The following is a 23657-nucleotide window of genomic DNA, read 5'->3' as shown; positions in this document are numbered from 1 at the left end:
TCAACCCAAAACGTTGAGTGCTCGTTTCCTTCCATCAATAATGCCTGACCTGCTGAACATTTTGTGTATTCCTCCAGATTTCCATCATTTGCAGTCTCTCTTTTGTTTCCATAAACTTTTGACTTCATTAAATCCATCAACCTCTTCAACTGGAAGGTGCTATGGACTCTCTGTAGATTTGGCTGTTCAAAGTTGTACGCCTTACATTAACTAGTCCTGATGAAGAGACTTGGCCCAAGCCATGACTGTTTATTCCCTCCATAGATGCTGCCTAACGTGCTGAGTCCCTCCCACATTTTTTGTGTGTTGCTCAAGATCTCCAGCATCTGTAAAATCTCTTGTGTGCACATTTGATGGCAAGCAAGACTTGATGCTAGCCCAGCAGGTCTACAACAAAGACAATCTCACTCAAAATGAGTATTGAACAAAGGTGCATCATTAACCCAACTTAATTTTTCTCACTGCAATGTTACCTCCAATGCACTTCCTTAGGAAGAGGTGTTAAATTCAGCTTTATCTGTGATGACTACACTCCAGAGCCTCAGTAGTTAATCTCAGTATGCAGATAACATTCGCTCCTGAGTTTGAGCCAACATCAACACACAAAGAGGGGGGAATTACACAAGACAAGACCCATTACCACTGTACCTCTGATGTACAATGCTGCCTTCTGATCATAAAAGCTCAATTAAGACCCTGGAAAATGTAACCACTTTCTTAATTTCAGGAGATACCCTCAGAAAAGGCCAACACCAGTGATAAAGTTCACCACTGCCGTCAATGTGCCTTCACAGCCTTAAGCCGACTGAGAATAAGTACCCTGAAGATCAAGACCTCAGACTTGTCATGAAACTCATGGTCTACTGGGCAACAGTGGGACTTAACCTCCTACTCCCTTGTGATGCACCATCAATAACTCTCAGAGACTGGAAGTGAACGATAGGCTTTTATTAACAGCAAAAGGGAGCATGACATCTCGAAGACTGAGGGAGGAGCAGTGCCCCAATTGCCTTTATGCAGGGGTCTGTGGGAGGAGCCACAGAAGCAGTCAGCAGAGGGGCGTGTCCAGACAAGTATACATAGTTTACCACACCTTGAGACCGAGATTACCTACTGCAGTACTTCAAAGTGTTTGATATTTATCACTGAGGTCATCCCCACAGAATCTTCCAAATTCACTGGAAGCACAAGTAAATGAACATCAAAACAGATACACTATCCCGAAGTCCATCATGAAAAGAGATAACCAGGCAATTTAAGGATTGCTTAATGCCTTCTAGAAATATTGCAGCATCCCCATTGATTCCCAGGAATCTCCATCTTATGAGTGATCAAAGTGTTAAGGGAGAATTTGGGCTAAGATTGTGAATCTTGCATCCTTGCACCAGGGGAACTCAGAAGCCCTATATAAACAGCTGACGGAGCAAATTACCTCATGAACTATCCACCCATGTGCCCACTCAGGGTCCTCCTGACCATATATGGAAGAGTCTGAAGTTCCTGCACTGGCTTCATCAGTCACCACAGAACCCATAAAATCAGAGTGAAATAAGTCAATTTCAAACCAAAGAGACTGCCTAAAATGTATTCAGTGCTCCATTCTCAATAGATTAATTTTATCATTTTATACAGCAATATTTTATAACTCTGATAAACAGTTGGTGCTTGCTAAAATGTCCTGCTGGCTATATCAGAAATATTTCCTTCTGTAAAATTTATTTTTATTTGATTTTTTAAATATTTATCATTTTTAGTGAATGGGAAGAAAATAATTCAATCTAAATGGAAAAATGCTTACAAGGAGAATGTGAATTTTGCATGGCTAAACTGCAAGATTTCTTCCCCATTCACCTGGTAAACAAGATCTCAGCAAGGCATCTCATAATCATGATATGGATGGCAGACGGAAGTAACTTCTTACAATAATTTAACTTAATTTTAGTTGGTGAAGGTTAGCTTGAATTCTGTTTCTGATTTGTTTATATTGAATTTTCATGAGGAAGTCAGTGTCAGTTCTTAGAGCACATGATTTCTGCTTGGAAGTGGCAGAAAAATAGCCAATTACTTCTGCTGATGGGGTTCAGAAAATGTGGTAACCACTAGCACTTGGGCTTTCTGACTTCAACACAAGGATAATATCCAGTGATCATACAGAGCTCCACCAGGGAGTCTGCATCTCCCTCTCATCCTTACTGATGCTCCTTAAATTTTTCTTCTTTCTTAAAAACATTTTTCACACGATAAGAAATTAGGGCTTGTTGCAGATTATTCTAGGGCGGGGCATCAGAGGTGATAACTATGTTGCTATTCTGTATTGTGTCAGGGGAGCTACATAAACATAAAGGCAATAGAGAGTGCAGCATTACAGAGCCATCTATAAATACCCCTTCATGCCAAGACAGCAAGCATTATCATATGGCTACTTCAGGAGGTATTGAGATAATATGGCAACCCATTGACTGCTTTATTTTCTTCAAATACATGCTAATAATGAAATTAAAAGAATCTGGATGAAGTTAGTGGATCAGTAACAGTTTAGTTTACCTTATAGTGATTATTATAAGTTCCTAGTGTGGCACAAATCCAGACACAAAGCTGTCAGTACATATAGATCCAGTAGCAGTAATGCATTTCATTGAATATGGAATACAATGAGTAATAATTCCTTGAGGGAAGGAATTAATTAAAACAACCTGTAACAATCTGGGATTTACTACAAATTCATGTCATCTAGTTTCATGTATGTTTTCACTGAGTTAATTTTTCAGGGATCAGCTGCAAAAATAGAGCTATTGTTCATATTGACCATGATAAAACAATAGTGTGGTAAGTAGTTTATTTCTGTCTCTGCAATTGTCTGTAGAGAAATGCGTGAGCATCAGATGCATGTTAGCTCTGGTGCTATGATACCTGTTTAAAGGACAGCAGGCAAGAAGCCAGGACTTAAGTTCTCTGCACTCTAAAACTAAATACAAGTCCACTGGTCCATTTTTAATGTGCAATTGATCGTACTGTAAATAATTCATTCCAGAGCATCTGGCATCTATCACTAGGCACACCATTATTAAACTCCCAAACTAATAGAAACCTCTACATTTATTTACTAACCATACTTTGATTAAGTTCAAATCACGAAAGGCAGCAAACATTTGTAGCTAATGAGTAACATTACATCGACCTACTGTCAGGTTCAGGATCACAGAAAACAAAGTTCTGATATTAAATGCCCCATCAGAAGGGCAGCGGGTGCTGGGAGAGCAGAGCAGATAAAACAATGGTGTCACCAAAACCACTTCTTTCCTGTCCAGGTTTATATATTTGCCTTTTTACCCATATGAAGGAACACTGCAGTTTCCAGACCTAAACACTGACCAAACAAACGCTGGTGAAACTGTCGGAGTGTACAGTTACAGATTCATTGAGTCAGAGAAAAGTACAGGACAGAAGGAGGCCTTTCAGCCCATCTAATCCATGCTAAACCATTTAAACTGCCTAGTCTGATCGACCTGCATCTGTACCATGGCCCTCCATACCCCTGCCATCCATAAACCTATCAAAACTTCTCTTAAATGTTGTAATGGAGCTCACATTCACCATTTGCACTGGCAGCTCGTTCCACACTCTCTTCACCCTCTGAGTGAAGGAATTTCCCTTCATGTTCCCCTTAAACTTTTCACCTTTCACCCTTAACCCATGACTTCTAGTTATAGCTCACCCAACCTCAATGGAAAAAGCCTGCTTGCATTTTCCCTATCTATACCCCTCATAATTATGTATACTTCTATCAAATCTCCTAAATTCCAAGGAATAAAGTCCTAAACTATTGAATCTTTCCTTATAACTCAGGTGCTCTAGTCCCAGCAACATCCTTGTGAATTTTCTCTGCACTCTTTCAACCTTATTTACATTTTTCATGTAGGTAGGTGACGAAAACTACACACAATACTCCAAATGAGGCCTCACCAATGTCTTAAAGAAATTCACTGTAACATCCCTTCTTCTGTGCTCAATTCTTTGATTTATGAAGGCCAATGTGCCAAAAGCTTTCTTTACGACCCTGTAATACTGATCTGCCAGTCCTACCCCCACCGCAACCAAGTCTCAGTAATAGCTACAGTATCATAATTCCATGTGTTGATCTATAACCTGAGCCCATCTGCCTTTCCTACAATACTTCTTCATTGACATTTATGCAGCCCAGAACATTAGTTGCATGCTCAGCCTTTTGATTCCTGACTTTGTCTGAGGTCCTAACATCTGTCTCCATAACCTCTCCACTAACTGTTCAGACTTTGTTCCCCACCCCCCCCCCCGCAACTCTTGTTTAAACTAGTTATTGGATGTTTTTGGGGATGGAGGGAGTGGGGAGTCTGTGACATTTTAGTGAGGAACCATCACTAAGATGATCTGTTTCTGAGAACATAAGGTCGTGAACCCCAGAACAAAGAATTCTCCATCTCATTGCATTTGAGTACTGTGAGTAAACAAATGTAAATTTTTGATGTGGCATTTAAATAAATGATATAAAGCATAATTATTAGTCATCAGTCAATAATGATGTAGTACTGGAGGCCATTACAAATAATTAACGGGGCAGCAGAATCTTTAGGAGATGCTAAAAACTCTAATGATTCTCGAGATATTTCAGATTTATAGTCTATACATAAAACTCTTTATTAATCTTCCCACTCCTTGGATCTATTTTGTTCTATTTTCTTCCTTTCTTTTTCAGCTTTTATCAGGAGTTACGCATGTAAAGGGAAAACCAATATAAAATGGTTAGACAGATTAATGAGAAAGTGCCAGTACCACAGTCTGGGATCTTCATTTGTGTCAGTGTTATCCTCAAATCATTCTCCTCCCGACACGTCAGATTTTGACCATCTAATGTGGCCAGGTTCTTCTGCTGCCATATCTGGATCCACGCAATCCCACAGGAGCACAGGAATGGGTTGTCAGTTAAGATTCTAAAGGAGGAAAAAAGATTGACACCTACTTCAGGATCACTCACCAGTGTAAGAAGTAATAATGTAATTAATCTAGCATCAGATATTCTACATTAGTATCATAGAAATTTATGCCATAAAGGAGGCCATGCAGTAAATCATATCCAACTCAGATAAAAATTGACTTGAATCCCACTTCTAATTTCTTGGCTCATAACCTTATGGGTTAGGGTTCTTCAAGTATTCATCCAGATACTTTTAGATGTGTTAGGGATTTTGCTTTCAGGCAATGAGTTCAAAGCATCCACCACCGAGAGAAATATCTTTGTTATAACTCCACTCTAGTCTGTCTATCAATTAAATTATCCTATTTAATACAGAGGATAATGGTTTATCCTGTCAAAATTCAATGATTTGTAGGGCATAACCTTTTTCATATGTATTAGGGTTGCTCACCAATAGGTGCCTTTAAGTCCGTGGTACACATAAGTGTTTTGGACAAAGATAATGACTAGAATAGTTGAGAAATTTATTGAAGATAGCAAAATTAACAATGAGGAAGTAACTTCTGGGATGGAGAAAGGTAGCAATGGACTGGGTAATTGGACACAACAATAGTGAGTTAAATTCAGTTTTGTAAAATCTGAGACAATGGATTTGGGGAGTTAAACAAGAAAATTCATCTTTAGTGGCTGAGGCAGGAAATAGAAAAACAGGGTGGTTGTGCTGGAACTGTACAGAACACTTCTTAAGTCACAGTCAGGGTATTATGTAAAGCTTTGATTACCACACTAGAAGAATTATTCCATATCACTAGAGAGCAAAGAGGAGATTTTGATGAATGTTACCAGGAGGGTTGGAGAATTATTATTGCTACATAAGGCTGTCCAGGTTGGGTTGTTTCCTTTGGAAAAAAGTAGAAGAGGGAATATAAATTGAAGAATATGAATTTGGAGGAGGCATAGAGAGAATAAAGATAAATTATGCTGTGTTCAGCTTTTGTTCTGGCTCATTTGGCTATTGACCAGTTCCCCCACATGCCCTCAGGAGACAAAAGAAAGCTAGCAAATACATAAATACATTTAAAATATAAAAATATAGAATCTTACAATCCACTTTTAAGACTTAACTTTAATTTCCACTGAGACCAGCCCAATCAATCCTATTCCGAATCCTAGTGGTAATTGGTTGTTCTTGGATCACAGTGGAATGCTGGCTCACAGGAGGTGTCTGCCATATCCTGTTACACAAGTGATTGATGAGGGAGCTGAGAAACCAGAATAGTCAGGCAATGGAGATCCCAATGCAAGGAAACCCAAGGTTTCTTAATGACGCAGGAATACTATTTCCATGGACCTCAGATTAAAATTATACAGCCCCCAGGGATATCATCAGATCTTGCTCTGACATATAGGAAGTTTGACTGTCTTTAGGATAATTGCAACAATTTTTAAAGCCCAAACTTGATTTTCATTAAACATTAAGGTCAAAAGTTGGCCCTGAAAGTTACAAAAAAAATTCAACATTAAGGTAGTAGCTCTACTCTTCAATTTGACCTTAAAGTGATCCTGCAACCCTTTATTACTACTTAAATCCCTTAAGGTTGGGTCACCAACATATTCACATCATTTTATTAAAAACAAATGCTGATTCATCTTGGTGTCTATTTCATTACATGTAATATTTGGTGTATTTGAAAAATGGATTGAGTGTAAAAATGTTCAATTGATTAGCTTTTAAATTCCATATAGAGAAAAATCAGATTTTTATTAGATTATGGGCAGGCATATTAAAGGGTTTGAATTGGCCAACAGCCAATGTGAAACCCACAATGGATGTCCAGCTGCACTCAGTCTTGGGATTCTTCACAGCTTAGCACAAAAGCTTCTGCTGGAACATCAAATGGTTCCATTTATTATCAGAGATCTTTGTCATATCAGATAGAATTAGCAAAACTAAAACTATGGATGCTACTTTTTGATTAGAAAAACACATAGTAAAAATTCATAATCTAATGTCACTAATGGACTCTACTGCAGCTACGTTAGCCTAGCAGAGGCTGCTTGGATGCATGTCTCTTCTTAGTATTTAAACTAAATGAGTAAAGGCTACATATCACATAAACCTCGACACAACTGAGAGTGAATAAATTCTAAAGTCTAATCAGAATGGAGTTAAGGAAGAAGAAAGATTGGAGGAATTTGAAGAATGAATGAAATTATGTATTTAACTGTATAGCTTTTATGAATCAACCAAAAGTTATATAGGGTAGAGAATGGTCTTCGGAGAAATAAATATTAGAAGGAAAAACTGTCACTAAAGTAACCAGCCAAACCATAGTGCGAGCAACAGCAGTTAAATTTCTAGCCACATTCATTTAAATTACACCTATGCATCTTCAAAAATTTAAAAGTGCTAAATAGGATCTGTAACTAAATATTTGCTAGAGTTCTATTTCAGCTAATGATGTAAAAATTATTTTAAATTAAAATTAAAATTATTTCGGCAACAAAATGACTGAAGTGTTTGAGAAATAAATTTAATCAAATGCATTATCCTTTATTTAAATTTATAATAAATAAATGCTCCAATATCAAATTAAAAAGCTTCTTCAAGTCTGTTTAAACGTAATTTAGATCAATTTAGTTAAGCAAACAGAAACATAACAGCTCATCCAGATAAAACTAATGTCACATCATCCATTAATATTTTCCAACCATACCAGATATTCCAATGGTGATTCATTTCCTAAAGCTGACTATTTTGAATATATATTCTTCCATATTCAAACCAGCAACTACATATTTTGGTTTGACCACTATGACAATATACAAGACAAATTACATAGTTAGAAAATAATTGTATCAAACTTAGAAAGAAATTTGAGAATATGTAACAAGGATTAAAATTGGAAGTATCGCATTGCTGGCCAGTTTGATTTGAAATTGCCTGTGGACCCAAGGTAAAGGAATAATACAAAAGGTTAGTAATAGGGAAACTAGGAATAATCAAGTACTTAACCCAGGAATCATTCATTTTTTTGTTGAAACTTGAGCAAAGAAATTCAGACCTTCAATGCTGACATTTCCAATTAAAATACAAAAACTACACCATAATATAACATATAAAATAGTTACAATACAATGCCTAGATCAATGCAAAAGGCCAAAAATTAAAATACTACAGAAACACTTCATAATTTGGAAAAATTGCTTCTATTCATTGTTTGAACTGAAGCACCAAATTTATTAAAATACTGGATAAATTAGCATCATTTCAATTTTCCAATGTAATATCCTAATGCATATTTTCTAGGGTTTTGCCACCAATATGATGATACAGTCAATTCAAAGTGTTAGGAGCCCAAATAAAGTTTTGGTGTTTAGAAGCTCTCACTTTTTTCTAAATATTTATGCAACACAACTTACAAATGAGTTAATTCCAGATAACGAAAGGGTTTCCATGACAAACTTGAAAATCTGTTGTTGGCAAGGTTGCTGAAATAAAAAAAAAGAGTTAATTGTAATGGATACTTGCGTTGGAAATGGTAAGGCAGAAGTTACTATTGCTGATAACGGGTAGAATGAAGAGAATTGAGCAGAACTGAAAATGCCTGGACCCTTTCGATTTTGTGTTTTATGTTCTGTGCTTTTTGCTCTTTTTTTTCTTCTTTACCACTTGTGCAATTTGACTTTTATTTGCACATGGGAGGGGGTTGATGGTTTTCTTTGAATGGGTTCCAGGATTTTCTTTGTTTCATGGCTGTCTGTGGGAAGACAATTCTCAGAATTGTATATTACATACATACTTCAATAATAAATATACTTTGAATCTTTGTATATCACACCAATATTTTATGTGTTTATGATATTTATCTGACCACTGTTTAATATACTCTGTGATCGGGCATTTCTGAGGAGGCTTCAGCTCTGCAAGAAAGCTAACTATTTTCTAGTTTCATTGGTGTGGCAAGATGGATAGTGTGAGATGAATTAGGTGCAAGGAAGCCTATGTACAGAATGCACACAGAGATATCATTTTGGACTAAGTAGCCTGTCCTTCAAAATCCAAAATGTAAAATTATTTTAAACTTTTAAGTTTTGTTAAATAATGGACAGAAGGAAGTTCAAATTAAGTTCAGTAATAATGCCAATTAAGTTTCCAAGCTAATAGAAATTGTAGAAAAGGAATTAAACACAATATATCTTGTGTGGGTATTACTAAGTACATTGTACCAGTAAGTTAATACATGATTTCACTTGTGAGAAGAGAAGAGCGGAACATTTGAGTGGTTTTATTAGCAATTTACGTTGAAATTCTATGTGATAAAGTCTTGGAATTGGACATGATATTAGAATGATATTTTCAAAATAATCCTATGAGCAAGATGTTATATAAAGTTGAATGCCCTTGAATTTAGTCATTGGTAACATTCAGATTTTGGACTCTAAGGTCAAAAATGGGCAGAATTGATTTAACTTGAGCTTGGAATAATGGGAGAGCACTTGATTGAAGTACTAATTGATTGATCCTAGGAAGTGTTGATAGGGTGGAGAGGGCTGTCTCTCACTTGTAGGAGAAATTAGAATCTGTAATCACAGTCAAAAAATAAGGATCCAACCATTTAAGCAAGAGATGAAGCAAACTCTTTTCTGTCTATTGATCGTGAGCCATGGGAGCTCTCTGCCTCAAAGGTGATTTGAAAGTCTTTGAATATTTTGAAGACTGAAGAAGACCACGGAAGTTTAACATAAGTAGAAGGAATGCATGTTTGAGATTCCTATCAGATGATTCAATTATCAAGGATGAAGTCTCAAAGTACTTGGAGGTACATGATAAAATAGATCATGGTCAACATGGTTTTGTTAATATATAGATTTGCTTCTTTTAAGAGCAATGACTCCCTCACCCTTATCACTATGTATCGATCTGTGTCCTACATATGCGCTGTTATCTACGCATGCGCACTGTTTTCTCTCTCTTTTTCTCTTTCACTGCAATATGAATACACCAGTTAAAGCCATCATCTGCCTGCATGTTTTTACTTAATTGATATGTAGTTGTCAACAAATTGGCGACAAGAACGAACCTGAATGTCAGAAAGTATCACAATATTTATACTGACATTTATGGGACAAAACAGCACAAGTTAAACAGCACATGAATGTCTTCAAGGACGCTAACAAAGGAACCCACGAGTAAAGACACACTGAATTTAAAGTGAAAATAACATGGTGATGGCTTCAGTCAGAAAAGTTGACAAATTTGATCATGCTAATGAAGCTGTGAGACATAGATCGAGAGGGTTGAGTTATTGTCATGCAAACAATGTGGATGAGCAGAAGAAAGCTCCTAGACTTCTTTGGGTACACTTCAATGGGCCCAAGAATGTAGAGTCTTGTGCAACCTACTAACCCCTGAAGAGCCAGCAAGCAAGATATTCAACAAAATTGTTACAATTTTACAAAATTGCTTGAACCATAAATTGCTGGTAATAGCTGAGAGATTTAGATTTTACAAAAGGAACCAGTCAAAAGAAGAAAGCATTTCTGAGTACATTGCAGAACTGCTCAAACTTTCCTAGTACTGGGACTTTAGAAATGGGCTTCCTGATGCATTAAGGGACAGGCTTGTATGTGGCATGCATAGTCAAAGCACTCAAAAGAGGCTACTGTCTGAAAGAGAACTCACCTCAGAATGGGCATTGACCATTGTAATATCATTAGAGATTGCAGCAAGGGCTGCAGCAGAACTACAGACGAGGAGGTTAGAGTGTGAAATGCACAAAGTGTCTCTGAATGGTGCAAAAAGCTAAAGATGTTATCAATGTGGCAAATCCTCCCATGATGCAAATGACTGTTGGTTCAAAGAAAGAGTCTGCAGAAAGATGTCACAGATAAGGTCACATAGAGAGAGTGTGCAAGGCAGACAAAAAGCACAACTGAGTGAAAAACTAAGCAAATGCATAAAATTATTGAATGTAACACAGAATCAGACAACATAGAATCTGACAAAGGTGAACTGTCATACCTAGAACTGAGTATAACTGAAGCAGATCACAAAATCATCTGGATCACAATAGATGCGTCTGGTGTAAAACTGACAATGGAGCTGGATACAGGGTCAACTTTGTCCATAATTCCAGAGGCTGATGTCAACAGTCCATTTTCAAAGATACTATTAGAGAAGACCTCAATGATGCTAAAGACTTACACAGGTGAAAAAGTGTCTCCCAAAGGCAAGCAGAAAGTAAATGTGACGTATGGAGGCCAGACACAACAGTTAGAGCTTTATGTATTGAAAACTGGAGAGCCAGCGCTTTTCGGACATGAATGGTTGAGAAAAATCCAATTAGACTGGCACTCAATCAAAGCTCTCAGTGTGACATCAACAGACAATGGCAGCTCAAATGGCAGCACTAACCAAAGACTGGCACAACTGCTTAATGCTAATGAGAAGGTGTCTGAGAAGGGCGATCACAAACAAGAGAAAATCTACAGCTGCTGGAAATCCAATCAACACACATAAAATGCTGGAGGAACTCAACAGACCAGGCAGTATCTATGGAGAAGAGTTTTGGGCCGAGAACCTTCATCAGGACTGGAGAAAAATTGATCAGGAGTCAGAGTATGAAGGTGGGCGGGGGGAAGAATATAAGAAATAGGAGCAAGAGTAGGCCATCTGGCCCATCAAGCCTGCTCTGCCATTCAGTAAGATCATCACTGATCTGGCCATGGACTCATCTCCGCCTACCTGCCTTTTCCCCAATAACCCTTAATTCCCCTCCTATGCAAAAACCTATCCAACCTTGTGTTAAATATATTTACTGAGGTAGTTTCCATTGCTTCACTGGGCAGAGAATTCCACAGATTCACCGCCCTCTGGGAAAAGCAGTTCCTCCTCATCTCCGTCCTAAATCTACTCCCCCTGAATCTGGAGGCTATGTCCCCTAGTTGTAGTCTCACTTACTAGTGGAAACAACTTTCCTGACTCTATCTTATCCCTTTTATAATTCTATATGTTTCTATAAGATCTCTCATTCGTCTGAATTCCAAAGAAAATTCCAGTGAGGGGTGAAAGAAATACAAGGTGATAGGTGAAACAGGGAGTGGGGGGTAAGGGATGAAATAAAGAGCTGGGAAGTTGATTGGTGAAAGAGATACAGGGCTGGAGAAGGGGGAATCTAATAGGAGAGGACAGAAAACTATGGAGGAAAGAAAAGGGAGAGGTGGTGATGGGCAGGTAAGGAGATAAGGTGAGAGAGAGAAATGAGAAATGGGAAAGGGAAATGGTGAAGGAGAGATGGGTGTTGGCATTACCAGAAGTTCAAAAAATGGATGTTCATGCCATCAGGTTGGAGGCTACCTAGATGGAATATAAGGTGTTGCTCCTCCAACCTGAGAGTGGCCTCATCATGACAGCAGAGGAGGCCATGGACTGGCATATTGAAATGGAAATAGGAAGTGGAATTAAATTGGGTGGCCAATAGGAGATCTCGCTTTTTCTGGCGGATGAAACATAGGTGCTCAGCAGTCTCCCAATCTATGTCGGGCCTCACCCATATACAGGAGGCCACACTATATCGTAGAAAGAATGTGCTGAAACTGGAGACGGTTTAAAAGAGGTTCACAAAACTGAACCCAGGATTGAATGGCTTGTCGTATAAAGAGTGTGTGATAGCTCTGGGCCTGTATTCACTGGAATTCAGAAGAATGAAGGCTGACCTCATTAAAACCTTTTGAATGGTGAAAGGCCTTGATAAAGTGGATATGGAGGGGATGTTTCCTACCACAGTCAGCTGAGGAAGCCTAGTCTTTATGTAGATTTAAGGCAAAGGTTGAAAGATGATTGATCGGTCAGGATATGAAGGGATATGGGAGGAAGACAAGAGATGTGGGCTGAGAGGAAAATTGAATCAGTTGTGATGAAATGACCTAATTCTGCTCCTATATCTTATGCTCTTTGAGCCATACAGTTGTTAAATGCCATCCGACTACTAAATGGACATTGAATCCATGAACATGACCTCATTTTTACTGTTTCTGTTTAACTTAACTATTTAATACACATATGTATTCTTATTATAACTTGTCTATTTATTTATTTTCCTATATTATCATGATTTGCATTATATGTTGCCATTAAGTTAACAAGTTTCACAACATATGTCGATGATATTAAACCTGATTCTGATTCTTAATGGTGGAAAGACTTAAACAGCCATTAGGGCTAGTCTTAGTATGTGTGCTTGTGTGACATTGCCATTTCTATATTTTGCCGGGTTTACTGGCACTTTCGTGAGAAAGTGGGGAGCCTTGACTTTAGCTTGCTGTTTTTACAGGGGGATCACCCAAATCCCCTCAAGGCAGAGTTTTCTAAGTTAACTAAACTGTAACGATGAAGGCCAATGCAGATGTGCCAGGCAGAGCAGACTGCACCCAGTGGACTGCACGTCCACCTATCATAGCTCCTTTATCTGCTTCTGAAGATAGTGATGGGTACACAGAGGCTTCTCTTCTCAGTGGGAGCTTGGACAGAATTTGTCTAGCTAATTTGGACCATTACCCTTACGTACCTGCTTAAATATAATGGCCCAAATTACTCAGACAAATTCTGGGAGATCAGTATGGAACAGATGGTGGGACCACCCAACACCAACACCCCAACAGAGCTGTCAGAACGTCTGGGACATCTGCACCCAAACTAACATGCACAAAATGCCACAGGAGCTCAGCAGATCAAACAGCATCTATGGAAAGGAGAAAAAATGAGTCTCAGTTTCAGGCCAAGACCCTTTATCCATTCTAGGAAGGAAGGGGAGGAAGCAGAATAAGAAGACAGGAAGGAGTACAAGCTCAAAGATAGATACAGTAAGTGAAGCCATATGAGGAGGAAGACAGGAGGACGTGGAGGGGTTGAACTGAGAAGAAGGAAATTCTGGGTGGAAAGGTAAAGGGCTGAAGTACAAGGAATCCGATAGGAGCAAAAACTGGACCATGGGAGAAAGGGAAGGAGGAGGATGTAGTGTGTTTAATATTTCAGCAATATTTGAATAATATTGTAAATATGTAACTTGATTAAGCATTCTTTGTTGTTTACATAATTCATTATGGGTTATACGTAAGAAGTTCGTGAATGGCATATGTCATTACACCACCACATCATATGTGACTGCCTCACTAAAAAAAATAAAAACAGAAACGAAGTAGACCCAACTTCTGTATTTCTCTTTCAATTAGTTTCTGGAGTTACAGAACAGAACAGAGAGAGCTAATGGGCAGATAAGGAGAAAAGAAGAGGTGAGAGGGGAACCAGAATGGGGAATGGAAGAAGAAATTACCGGAAGGTAGAGAAATTGATGTCCAAGCCAACAGGTTGGAAGCTACCCAGACGGAATATGAGGTGTTATTCCTCCAACCTGGGAGTGGCAGTAGGAGAGGCCGTGGACCAACATGTTGGAATGGGAATGGGAATTAAGTTAAGTGGCCAGCAGGTGATCCTGCTTGTTGTGGATCTCAAACTTGCTGTTCAGTGGAATTTCGATAACCAAGCTCTGCCTCAAAACTCCTCACTGTGTCATAGTTGACTCACATTTTTAACTGCCCGGAATGTCTCCAGATGTCAAGGATAATCAAATACATTGCTTAACTCCTAGCTGACAGTATATGATGTGATTTGTGTCCAGTCTTGGGTACTGGATGGCTTTTAAATGCTTTGTAATCCTGAATTCCCGCAAAACTGACAAGTATTTAGCAACAAACATAGGTGGGTGACTACTGCCAGGAAAGTCTGGGCAAGAATTGATATCTCCTCAGAAATGCCTGTGATGCACCATCAATAACTCACACTGAGACGTAAGGCGAGATATCAGCTTTTATTGACTGGAAGAAGGAACCAGGAGTGAGTGTCTATCATACAATGTCCTGGAGACTGAGGCCGAGCGTCAGGCCTCAGATCTCCTTTATACAGGGCCTGTGGGAGGAGCCACAGGAGCAGTCAGCAGGGGGCGTGTCCCGACAGGCACATAGTTCACCACAGCCTGAACACAGAATTGTTTAGTTTCAGTAATACTGACTTAAACGTTGATACTTTGAAAAGTTTTTTTTCTATTGGAGGAACAGGCTACTGAATTCCTAAATGCTGGCTCGGTACGTATTTTGTATGAAGGTTTCCTTGCACCTAATTCATCTCACTCTATTCATCTTTCCAGACAGTTGAAACCAGAAAAAAAAAGTTAGTTTCCTGGATCGGAGAACAGCATCTCAGTCTCTGAGGAGCAAATGCATCTAATTAGCCACTTAAGCAGATATTACACAGAGTACTGTCTGAGACACATAATTTATTACACTGACGGGAACTTAAGATGCATGAAGCCAAGTTACCTACATGCATACGTATTAGATTGGTGTCTTCCCCTGCCCACCTACATTCACAACAGGCCAATACTTGAATTATCATTATCTGCGCAGAAATCCCCCCCAAAAAAGCAATTTTAGTAAAAATGACAAGAGATTAGAATTTCTTTTTCTTTAATTTATTGTCAACAAACAATTGATACTAGAGTGTACGACCATCACAGCGATATTTGATTCTGCACTTCATGCTCCCTGAAGTACAAATCGAAGCAAATATAACAAAAATTTGAATTATAAATCATAATTAGAAAATAGAAAAGGGAAAGTAAGATAGTGCAAGTCAGGTCTAGATATTTGGAAGGTATGGCCCAGATCCGGGTCAGGATCCGTTCAGCAGTCTTATCACAGTTGGAAAGAAGCTTTTCCCAAATCTGGCCGTACAAATCTTCAAGCTCCTGAACCTTCTCCCGGAGGGAAGAGGGACAAAAAGTGTGTTGGCTGGGTGGGTCGTGTCCTTGATTATCCTGGCAGCAGTGCTCTGACAGTGTGTGGTGTAAAGTGAATCCAAGGATGGAAGATTGGTTTGTGTGATGTGCTGGGCTATGTTCACGATCTTCTGCAGCTTCTTCCTGTCTTGGACAGGACAACTTCCATACCAGGTCTTGATGCACCCTAGAAGAATTCTTTCTACGGTGCACCTATAAAAATTAGTTTTTTTAGGGGACAGGCCAAATTTCTTCAGCTTTCTTAGGAAGTAAAGGCACTGGTGGGCCTCCTTGGCAGTGGACTCTGCTTGGTTAGACCAAGTCAGGTCATTTGTGATATTCACCCTGAGAAACTTAAAGCTTTTGACCTGTTCCACCTGTGCACCACCAATGTAGATGGGGTCGTGCGATCTGCTACTCCTTCTTAAGTCAACAACCAATTCCTTCATCTTGCCGACGTTGAGGAATAGGTTATTGTCTTCGCACCATGCCACCACATTCTTAATTTCCGCTCTGTACTCAGAGTCATCATTACCCAAGATATGGCCTACAATTGTGGTGTCATCAGCAAACTTATATATTGAGTTCGATGGAAACTTGCCTACACAATCATGGGTGTACAGTGAGTACAGCAGGGGGCTGAGTACACAGCCTTGTGGGGCACCGGTGCTCAGAGTGATTGTAGGGGAGAGCTTGTCCCCTATTTTTACAGCCTGGGTCCTGTCTGTGAGGAAGTTGAAGATCCAGCTGTGGATCTGAGTGCTAAGACCCAGGTTCCAGAGCTTAGGAATCAGTTTATTTGGAATGATGGTATTAAAGGCAGAGCTGTAGTCAATGAAGTTTCTGATCTCCCCTTGAGGTTGAGAGCAATCTTACTGTAATAGCTGACATAGAAATAATTTTCCCTTTCTCTCTATCCCTCTATACTGCGGGCTAAACCCCACATTTACTCATTTTGTGGAGGACAGTACACTAATGATTAAATGAGGCACAACTTCCAGTGAGTGAGTTCCCCAACCTCAGTTCCACTCTCACTGGTGCACTCATTGAACCTGCTGGTGACTGAATGGGTCGCCATCCCTGGCTTAGAGCTCACTAGCCATAAGAACTACAAACATAGCCTCCTCTTTGATCTCAGACTAAGTTTTACCCTGGGCCCAAGTGAACAGGACCTCAGCTCTCTTTCCCTTCCCCTGATATGGGAACTCATGCCTTTAGGTAATTACTGAAATTGACTTCGACTACCTAAAAGGTATTCCAAAATTATTGCTTTTAACATTTCGAATCCCAAGAAACCAAATTACGAAACCACCAGAGCCAGTGAAGGAAATACCACCACGTGCATCGAGTAATTCTGTCAAGATGTGACCCACCTTGAACCTTTCATGTCACACAGTAATAATCTGAATTAAATTTAGGTGGCCAAAGATGATTTCAGTAATTAAAATAGGATTTTAAAAATTTCAATGGAAGCACACTGTGGGCTATATTGTAAGTTCAATATTAAAACTTTAAAAACCTTCTGGTGCCTGCTGTCTGTTCACACACACGACTTCAATAACACAATATTGTTTTGTTTGTGAGCAAGTAATCTTTTTGAGGGATATTTCAACTGCTCCTGACTCAATAGTTTTTGATTATTTGGAACCTATTAAATCTCTATGGGCAAGGAAAACCACTATGTGTCGAAGCTCTCTCTGTCTCTGAAAAATAACGATATAAAAGTATGTAATAAGAATGAATGCACACAGCCTATTTCTCAGGGTTTGGAAGTCAAGAACTAGAGGGCATATGTTTAAGGTGAGGGGGAGATGAGAATGGTCGCTATATGGAATCAGCTGCCACAGGAAGTGGTTGAGGCAGATAAAACAACAACATTTACAAGGTACTTGGACAGGTATATGGTTAGGAAAGAGTTAAAGGGATATAAGCTAAATATGGGCAAATAGGACTGGCACAGACAAGAATCTTGGTCAGCATGAGTCTAAAATATTAGATGGGGTAGACATTATTAAAGAAGTCTTTGTAAGAGGATTATCATTTGGAAAATTGATAGAACACCAAAACCATATGAAATATATCCCAAGCAGCAAGAGGAGAAATTGTTAGTTCTCCAACCACAATATTACAGTCCTTTCTGGCTACATAATGATGCCACAGAATTTAAGATTGAGAACTGTTGCTTTAAAAAGTAGAAAGGGACTATGCTGTATAATTTAAAGCCAAATGGTTTAAGTTCAGTGGTGAGTAAATAACTGTACTATATACTAAGGAGCAATATAAACCTCTGTTTATAAAGGCACAGGGTAACCAGAGACAACCTGCATAGATTTGCTGAAGGAGTACCATGTCTGACAGACTTAATTGATTTCTTTGAGCAGCTGACAAGGATTTTTAATGAGGGCAGATTATTGGATATATTCGACGTAGAATTGACTTGAAACATTAATTTGCATAGATGCTGCCGGATCTGTTGAATATTTTGAGCATTCTCTCTGAGGTTATGCTGCAACTATAAAAATAGCAAGGCCACAACCTGAGTAGTGTGTTCAGTTCTTTGGTCTTCACTTTTCCACGTTATAGTCCTGTAGAGGGTAGGGGCAGACTTAGAAAGATTTTGCAGCACTGAAAAATTAGAAGTGTAAATAAAGACTGGATTTCTTTCTTTGCTTTGGAGCAAATGCATTGGAAGGTAGTAAAGCATGTAAAATTATGAGGGACAAGCAGTGTCAATGGAAAGGATCTATTTATCTCAGCTGAGGGGTCAGGGGCCAGGGTCATACATGTAACGAAATTGGTAGATGGATTAGAGGGAAGAAAAACAATCACTTAGAGAATGGTTGGTATCTGAAACCCATGGGAAAGTTCCTTCCCAACAGATAAAACGGAATGAATGGCCTCTTTCTGTGACTGTGATTTTCTGTTATCTACATTATCGGAGAATTATGCATGACCAGAAAAAGGCTGGAGACACAAGAGACTGCAGATCATAGATGCTGCAGCCTGAAATATTGATAATTCTTTTCACCCCACAGATGCCGCTTGACCTGCTGAGTTCTGCCAGTAGTTTGTAGTTTGTTGTTTGCGTCAGAAAAAAGAAAGATTTTCTTCGTCTGGTTCGAAAGCACGGATCTTAAACTGCAGCCAGCTTTGTGCAGAACAAGAAGTGTTGGTGGAAAACCATTAGTTCCCTTTATGCCTTTGGCATAATCAATTGAATCAGCAGGCCATTTAAACTGAGGGATTAGATATGAAAATTTTTAATAAGTGTATTTTCTGGAAATTGATAAAACAGCTGAGAATGAATCAGTATCTGATAGGAAGTGATGGGTTAATACTTATTGAGTGACTGGCATGGAAATGGAATCCTTTACCAAATTGACAGGGTGAAGTTGAAAAATCCTTTTTCAAATGACTGAGTCAAATAGAGAAAACACGAGAGTTCAAACATAACTCCAAATGAGATTAAGAAGGCATAACCATTCTTACATGTTTTTTCATGATATTTGCAATAATTTTGTGAAAGTTTTCATAATAATACTAGTCAAAAGGTTTAGATAATCTGGAAAAAAAAACCCTACAGGATTATTACGCCAAGATCGAGAGTCTCTGATTGTCACTGCTGAGCATCGAGTAGACCCGGAAGGGTCATGAATTATATTCTGTTAGGCAAGAAAACAGGGTATTTGGTGGTCATGATACTCTACTCATTTGCAGAGTGAATATTATCATGGATATGACATTGGGAAAGACAGATTCAAAGCTGGCAAAAAAGAATATCGCATGTAAAAGACTTACATATACTGAAGCCGAAGATTATTTAGAAATCCTTCTCGTGAAATAAATGTCAGTCCACAATTAACCAAAGTTCTGGAAAATAAAGTAGATAGATTAAATTTCGTAACAGTAATACCTCACCAGATAAATAGATTTCTAATGCAATAATCTAATACTGTTGAAATACTCACAGATTTCTTAGGCCGATGTATGGTTCCATGTCGTGATCATTGATGCCCGACAGGCTTGGTTGGTTTGCAATGTAGCTGTTAAATAAGAAATAAACAAGAAATAACCTGGGATTAACCACTGCACCAAGTACAGGAGGGTGTTATCAGATTGATAGAAATGTGACTTTTTTTTAACTTGATGATTTGCTATTCTAAACAGTTTAGGAACAAAAAAAAGTTTTAAAGTGAATTGGGCCATAGACATATTTCCAGTGGTTAAAAAGCTTTTTACAAACATAGTACAAGGTGATATTTTAACAAGAAAGCAAGTATCTTTAAAAAATTCCCAACATTAACTAAATAGACATTTAATGCAGAAACAAATTTAATATCTCCAACTTGTGTTGCTGAACATGTCCTGGTGCCAAACACTGGCTCCTTGCTTAGCCCTAGGGATGCCTTCCAGGACAGAGAGCACCAGTGGAATCAGCACATTATAGCATCATAGATATGGAGATGCATTAGGAAAGCTGCTCTTCCTCTCTCCTGTTTGGCTGCATGACGCGGCCCAGTTGAGAACATTCTCTATGGTAACAAGCTGGGTGGTTGCTGGGAGAACAGTGTAGCCAATGAGAAGGGGGGACAGCGGCTTGGATTGAATTGCATCATCAGTAGCTGGCAAGAAAGACTGTCAGATCTGGCAACTTATCAGCGCAGACGGACTGGTACTCCCGGTCCCTACCATTCACTGCGGTGACCAGCTGAGGCCCTGTTCGATCACAAGCCACTGCAGCACTCATTCTGGCCAACCCTGGCACCAGCCATCACATGAGGCCTCTTCACATGCTGGATTCTTGGTGCTCAGATTGACAGCACTGTGGAGCATTGCGTAAAGCAGATGCATTTTATAAGGTACAGGGAGATACATACCTGTGAAGGGTTGAAGGAACAATAATGAATCAGTGGCCTGTAAGGTAGTGCTCGGTGCAATGCTTACACTCACTAGCCACTTTATTAGGTACCTTCTGTAACCAATACACTAATTGGCCTAATCTCAAATAATAATGAGGCAGCCTACAGAGAAGAAGTCATCACCCTGACACAGTGGTGTCAAGAAAACATCCTCTCCCTCAGTGTCACAGAAACAAAGGAGCTGGTTGTGGGCTACAGGAGGAATAGAGACAAGCTAGCTCCTATTGACATCAATGGATCTAGGGTTGAGAGGGTGAACAGCTTTAAGTTCCTCAGCATACACATCACCAAGGATCTCACGTGGTCTGTACGTACCTGCTTTGAGGTGAAAAAGGCACAATGGTGCCTCTTGCACCTCAGATGGTTGAAGAAGTTTGACATGCCCCCTCCCCAAATTCTTTCTACAGGGGCACAATTAAGAGCATCCTGACTGGCTACATCACTGCCTGGTATGAGAACTGTACTTCCCTCAATTGTAGGGCTCTGCAGAGAGTGGTGTGGACAGTCCAGCGCATCTGTAGATGTGAATTTCCCACTATTCAGGACATTTACAGTGACAGAGTGTGTAAAAAGGGCCCGAAAGATCATTGGGGACTCAAGTCACCCAAGCCAAAAACTGTTCCAGCTGTTACCATCTGGGAAGCGGTACCGCAGTATAAAAGCCAGGACCAACAGGCTCTGGGACAGCTTCTTCCACCAGGCCATCAGACTGATTAATTCATGCTGACACAGCTGCATTTCTATGTTATAGTGACTATCCTGTTGAACATACTATTTATTATAAATTACTTCAATTGCACATTGCACATTTAGACAGAGGCGCAATGTACATGAAAGATGTAACTAATAAGTAAAGTCAATTCAATTCAATGAAGTGGCCACTGAGTACATGTTCAGACTGCTGCTGTAGCCCATCCACTTCAACGATCAACACCTTGTGTGTTCAGGGAAGTTCTTCTGCACACCACTGTTGTAATGTGTAGTTATTTGAGTCACTGTCACTTTCCTGTCAGCTTGAACCAGTCTGGCCATTCTCCTCTGACCTCTCTCATTAACGAGGCGTTTTCACACACAGAACTATCACTCACTGGAAGTTTCTTTTTCTTTTGTTTTCTGTAAACTCTGGAGACCATTGTGAGTGAAAGTCCCTGGAGATCAGCAGAGAAACACCATCAATCATTCCAGGACAAATTCACTTGGATCATATTTCTTCCCCATTCTGATGTTTGTTCTATGCAACAACTGAACCTCTTGACCATGTCTTCATCCTTTTAGTAATGGAGTTGCTGCCTTGTAATTGGCTGATTAGATATTTGCATTAATGAGGTGTACTGGCCACCTAACAAAGTGGCCACTGAGTGTATGTACCATAGGAAGCAACTCTGATCTTCCTCACTCACCACACGTTACCCCACTTCCAACAATGGTTTGACGTAAGTGGAAGAAAGTGGGAAAAATTATATTGAACTAGAACTTGATGACCCAATACCTACAACAGCAAAGGTCATTCAAGGATCCTGCATGATTGTAATTAGTTGGGATGTACAATATTGGGTCAACTTCCCTGGCCAAGTTTACTGTACTGATAGCAATATGCTCTAAACACAGATAGGGGTTCTAGGGCCACAGGATAAATATTTGATGACCAACAAAGCTGGAGGTCAGCCTTCACAAAAACTGATTTTTATGAGTTTCTTAATGCCTCTGATATGTGAAAATTTAAATTTATAATTTAAAATTATTAAAATGGAAATAATTAATTTTAAGAAGTTAAATTCAAAATATTAAATAAGAACACAATCATTAAACAAATGTAACTGCAGTTAGATATCCCGCTGTTAAATGACTAGTGAATGTTTCCTTCCCTAGTGCGATAAGACTGACCTTTGACTTCACAATCTACCTTGTGACCTTTCACCTTATTCCTTACCTGCATGCACTTTTCTCTCTAACTATCACATTTTATTTTGCATTCTGTTATTATTTTACCTTGACCTACCTCAATGCATCACTTTAATGAATGGAACTATATGGATGTATGCAAGACACTTTTTTCTCAGTACCTTAGTACATGCGACAATAATAAACCAATTTATCAATTTAATTTGCCTTCATTTTTGTCCTACAAACCACAATCATATAATTCCTGTCATGATTGATGAGCTCCAGGATTCTGCATCAGATCTAATGAATACTGAGGAACCTGAGTAAGTTCGAGTTATGTTACAAAGCAAACTGACAGATTTAGTGCTCCATATGTGTCAGAAAATCTGGGGTCTTCTCATCTATCAGCACGTGCCAGAATTCCTGGGCTTAATGTTATTGAGACAACTAAATGCCAACGGTTCCATTCAAAACCTCTGGCATTAGCTAGTTCATAAATTAATAGAGCAAAAAAAATGAAAAGGCCTGTTTGTGTCACATATCAGGACTAAATTCAGTACTATTTCTGTAGCTCCAGGGGGAAAACTTACACAAAAAGGACACTACCAGCACTGCTCAGCTTCTATTTAATGTTATAAAGCTGATGACCACCTGGAAGCTCCCTACGAAACAGTAATGAGTCATCAGTAACAGTAATCGCAATAAATATTTATCAATAGCCACTACCGAAATTAATGAAAACCTTTTGGTCCTCAGGCAGAATTAGCATTCAATTATCTTTTTGCACTCACCCCCTTTACCCAAAACAGAAATGAAGCAGATTATTCCTTCTATTAAAATAGCAGCCACAGACTTTTCTTATCAGACCGTTAATATTTACAGAATACCATTTCAGACATTAGAAACATGCCTTTAATGGTCATAGACCAAGTTCTCTGCTTTTAATCTCTGCATACACAGCATACAATTTACAGGACTAAAATTATTTGGAAATACTCTGACAAAGTATGAAGCATTTTCAATAAAAATTCAACTGAAAAATATGAATATTAAAGAGATGGGAGATGC

The 23657-nt window shown here is 39.0% G+C and overlaps 1 protein-coding gene across 1 annotated transcript in view; it reads right to left on the bottom strand.

The window, feature by feature from the left end:
* ntrk2a (neurotrophic tyrosine kinase, receptor, type 2a) overlaps positions 1-23657 on the bottom strand; it is a 228028-nt gene that overhangs the window by 177766 nt on the left and 26605 nt on the right. Inside the window, exons 2-5 of the mRNA XM_059969820.1 lie at positions 19755-19829; positions 19585-19656; positions 8375-8443; positions 4810-4967 (exon numbers count right to left, since the gene is read on the bottom strand). Of these exons, the coding sequence (XP_059825803.1) occupies positions 4810-4967; positions 8375-8443; positions 19585-19656; positions 19755-19829 (374 nt within the window). The remainder of the gene's footprint in view (positions 1-4809; positions 4968-8374; positions 8444-19584; positions 19657-19754; positions 19830-23657) is intronic.

This window comes from Hypanus sabinus, chromosome 5 (genome assembly GCF_030144855.1).
Source record: "Hypanus sabinus isolate sHypSab1 chromosome 5, sHypSab1.hap1, whole genome shotgun sequence".
NCBI classification, from domain to species: Eukaryota; Metazoa; Chordata; class Chondrichthyes; order Myliobatiformes; family Dasyatidae; genus Hypanus; species Hypanus sabinus.
This window is presented reverse-complemented; position numbering and strand designations above follow the sequence as displayed.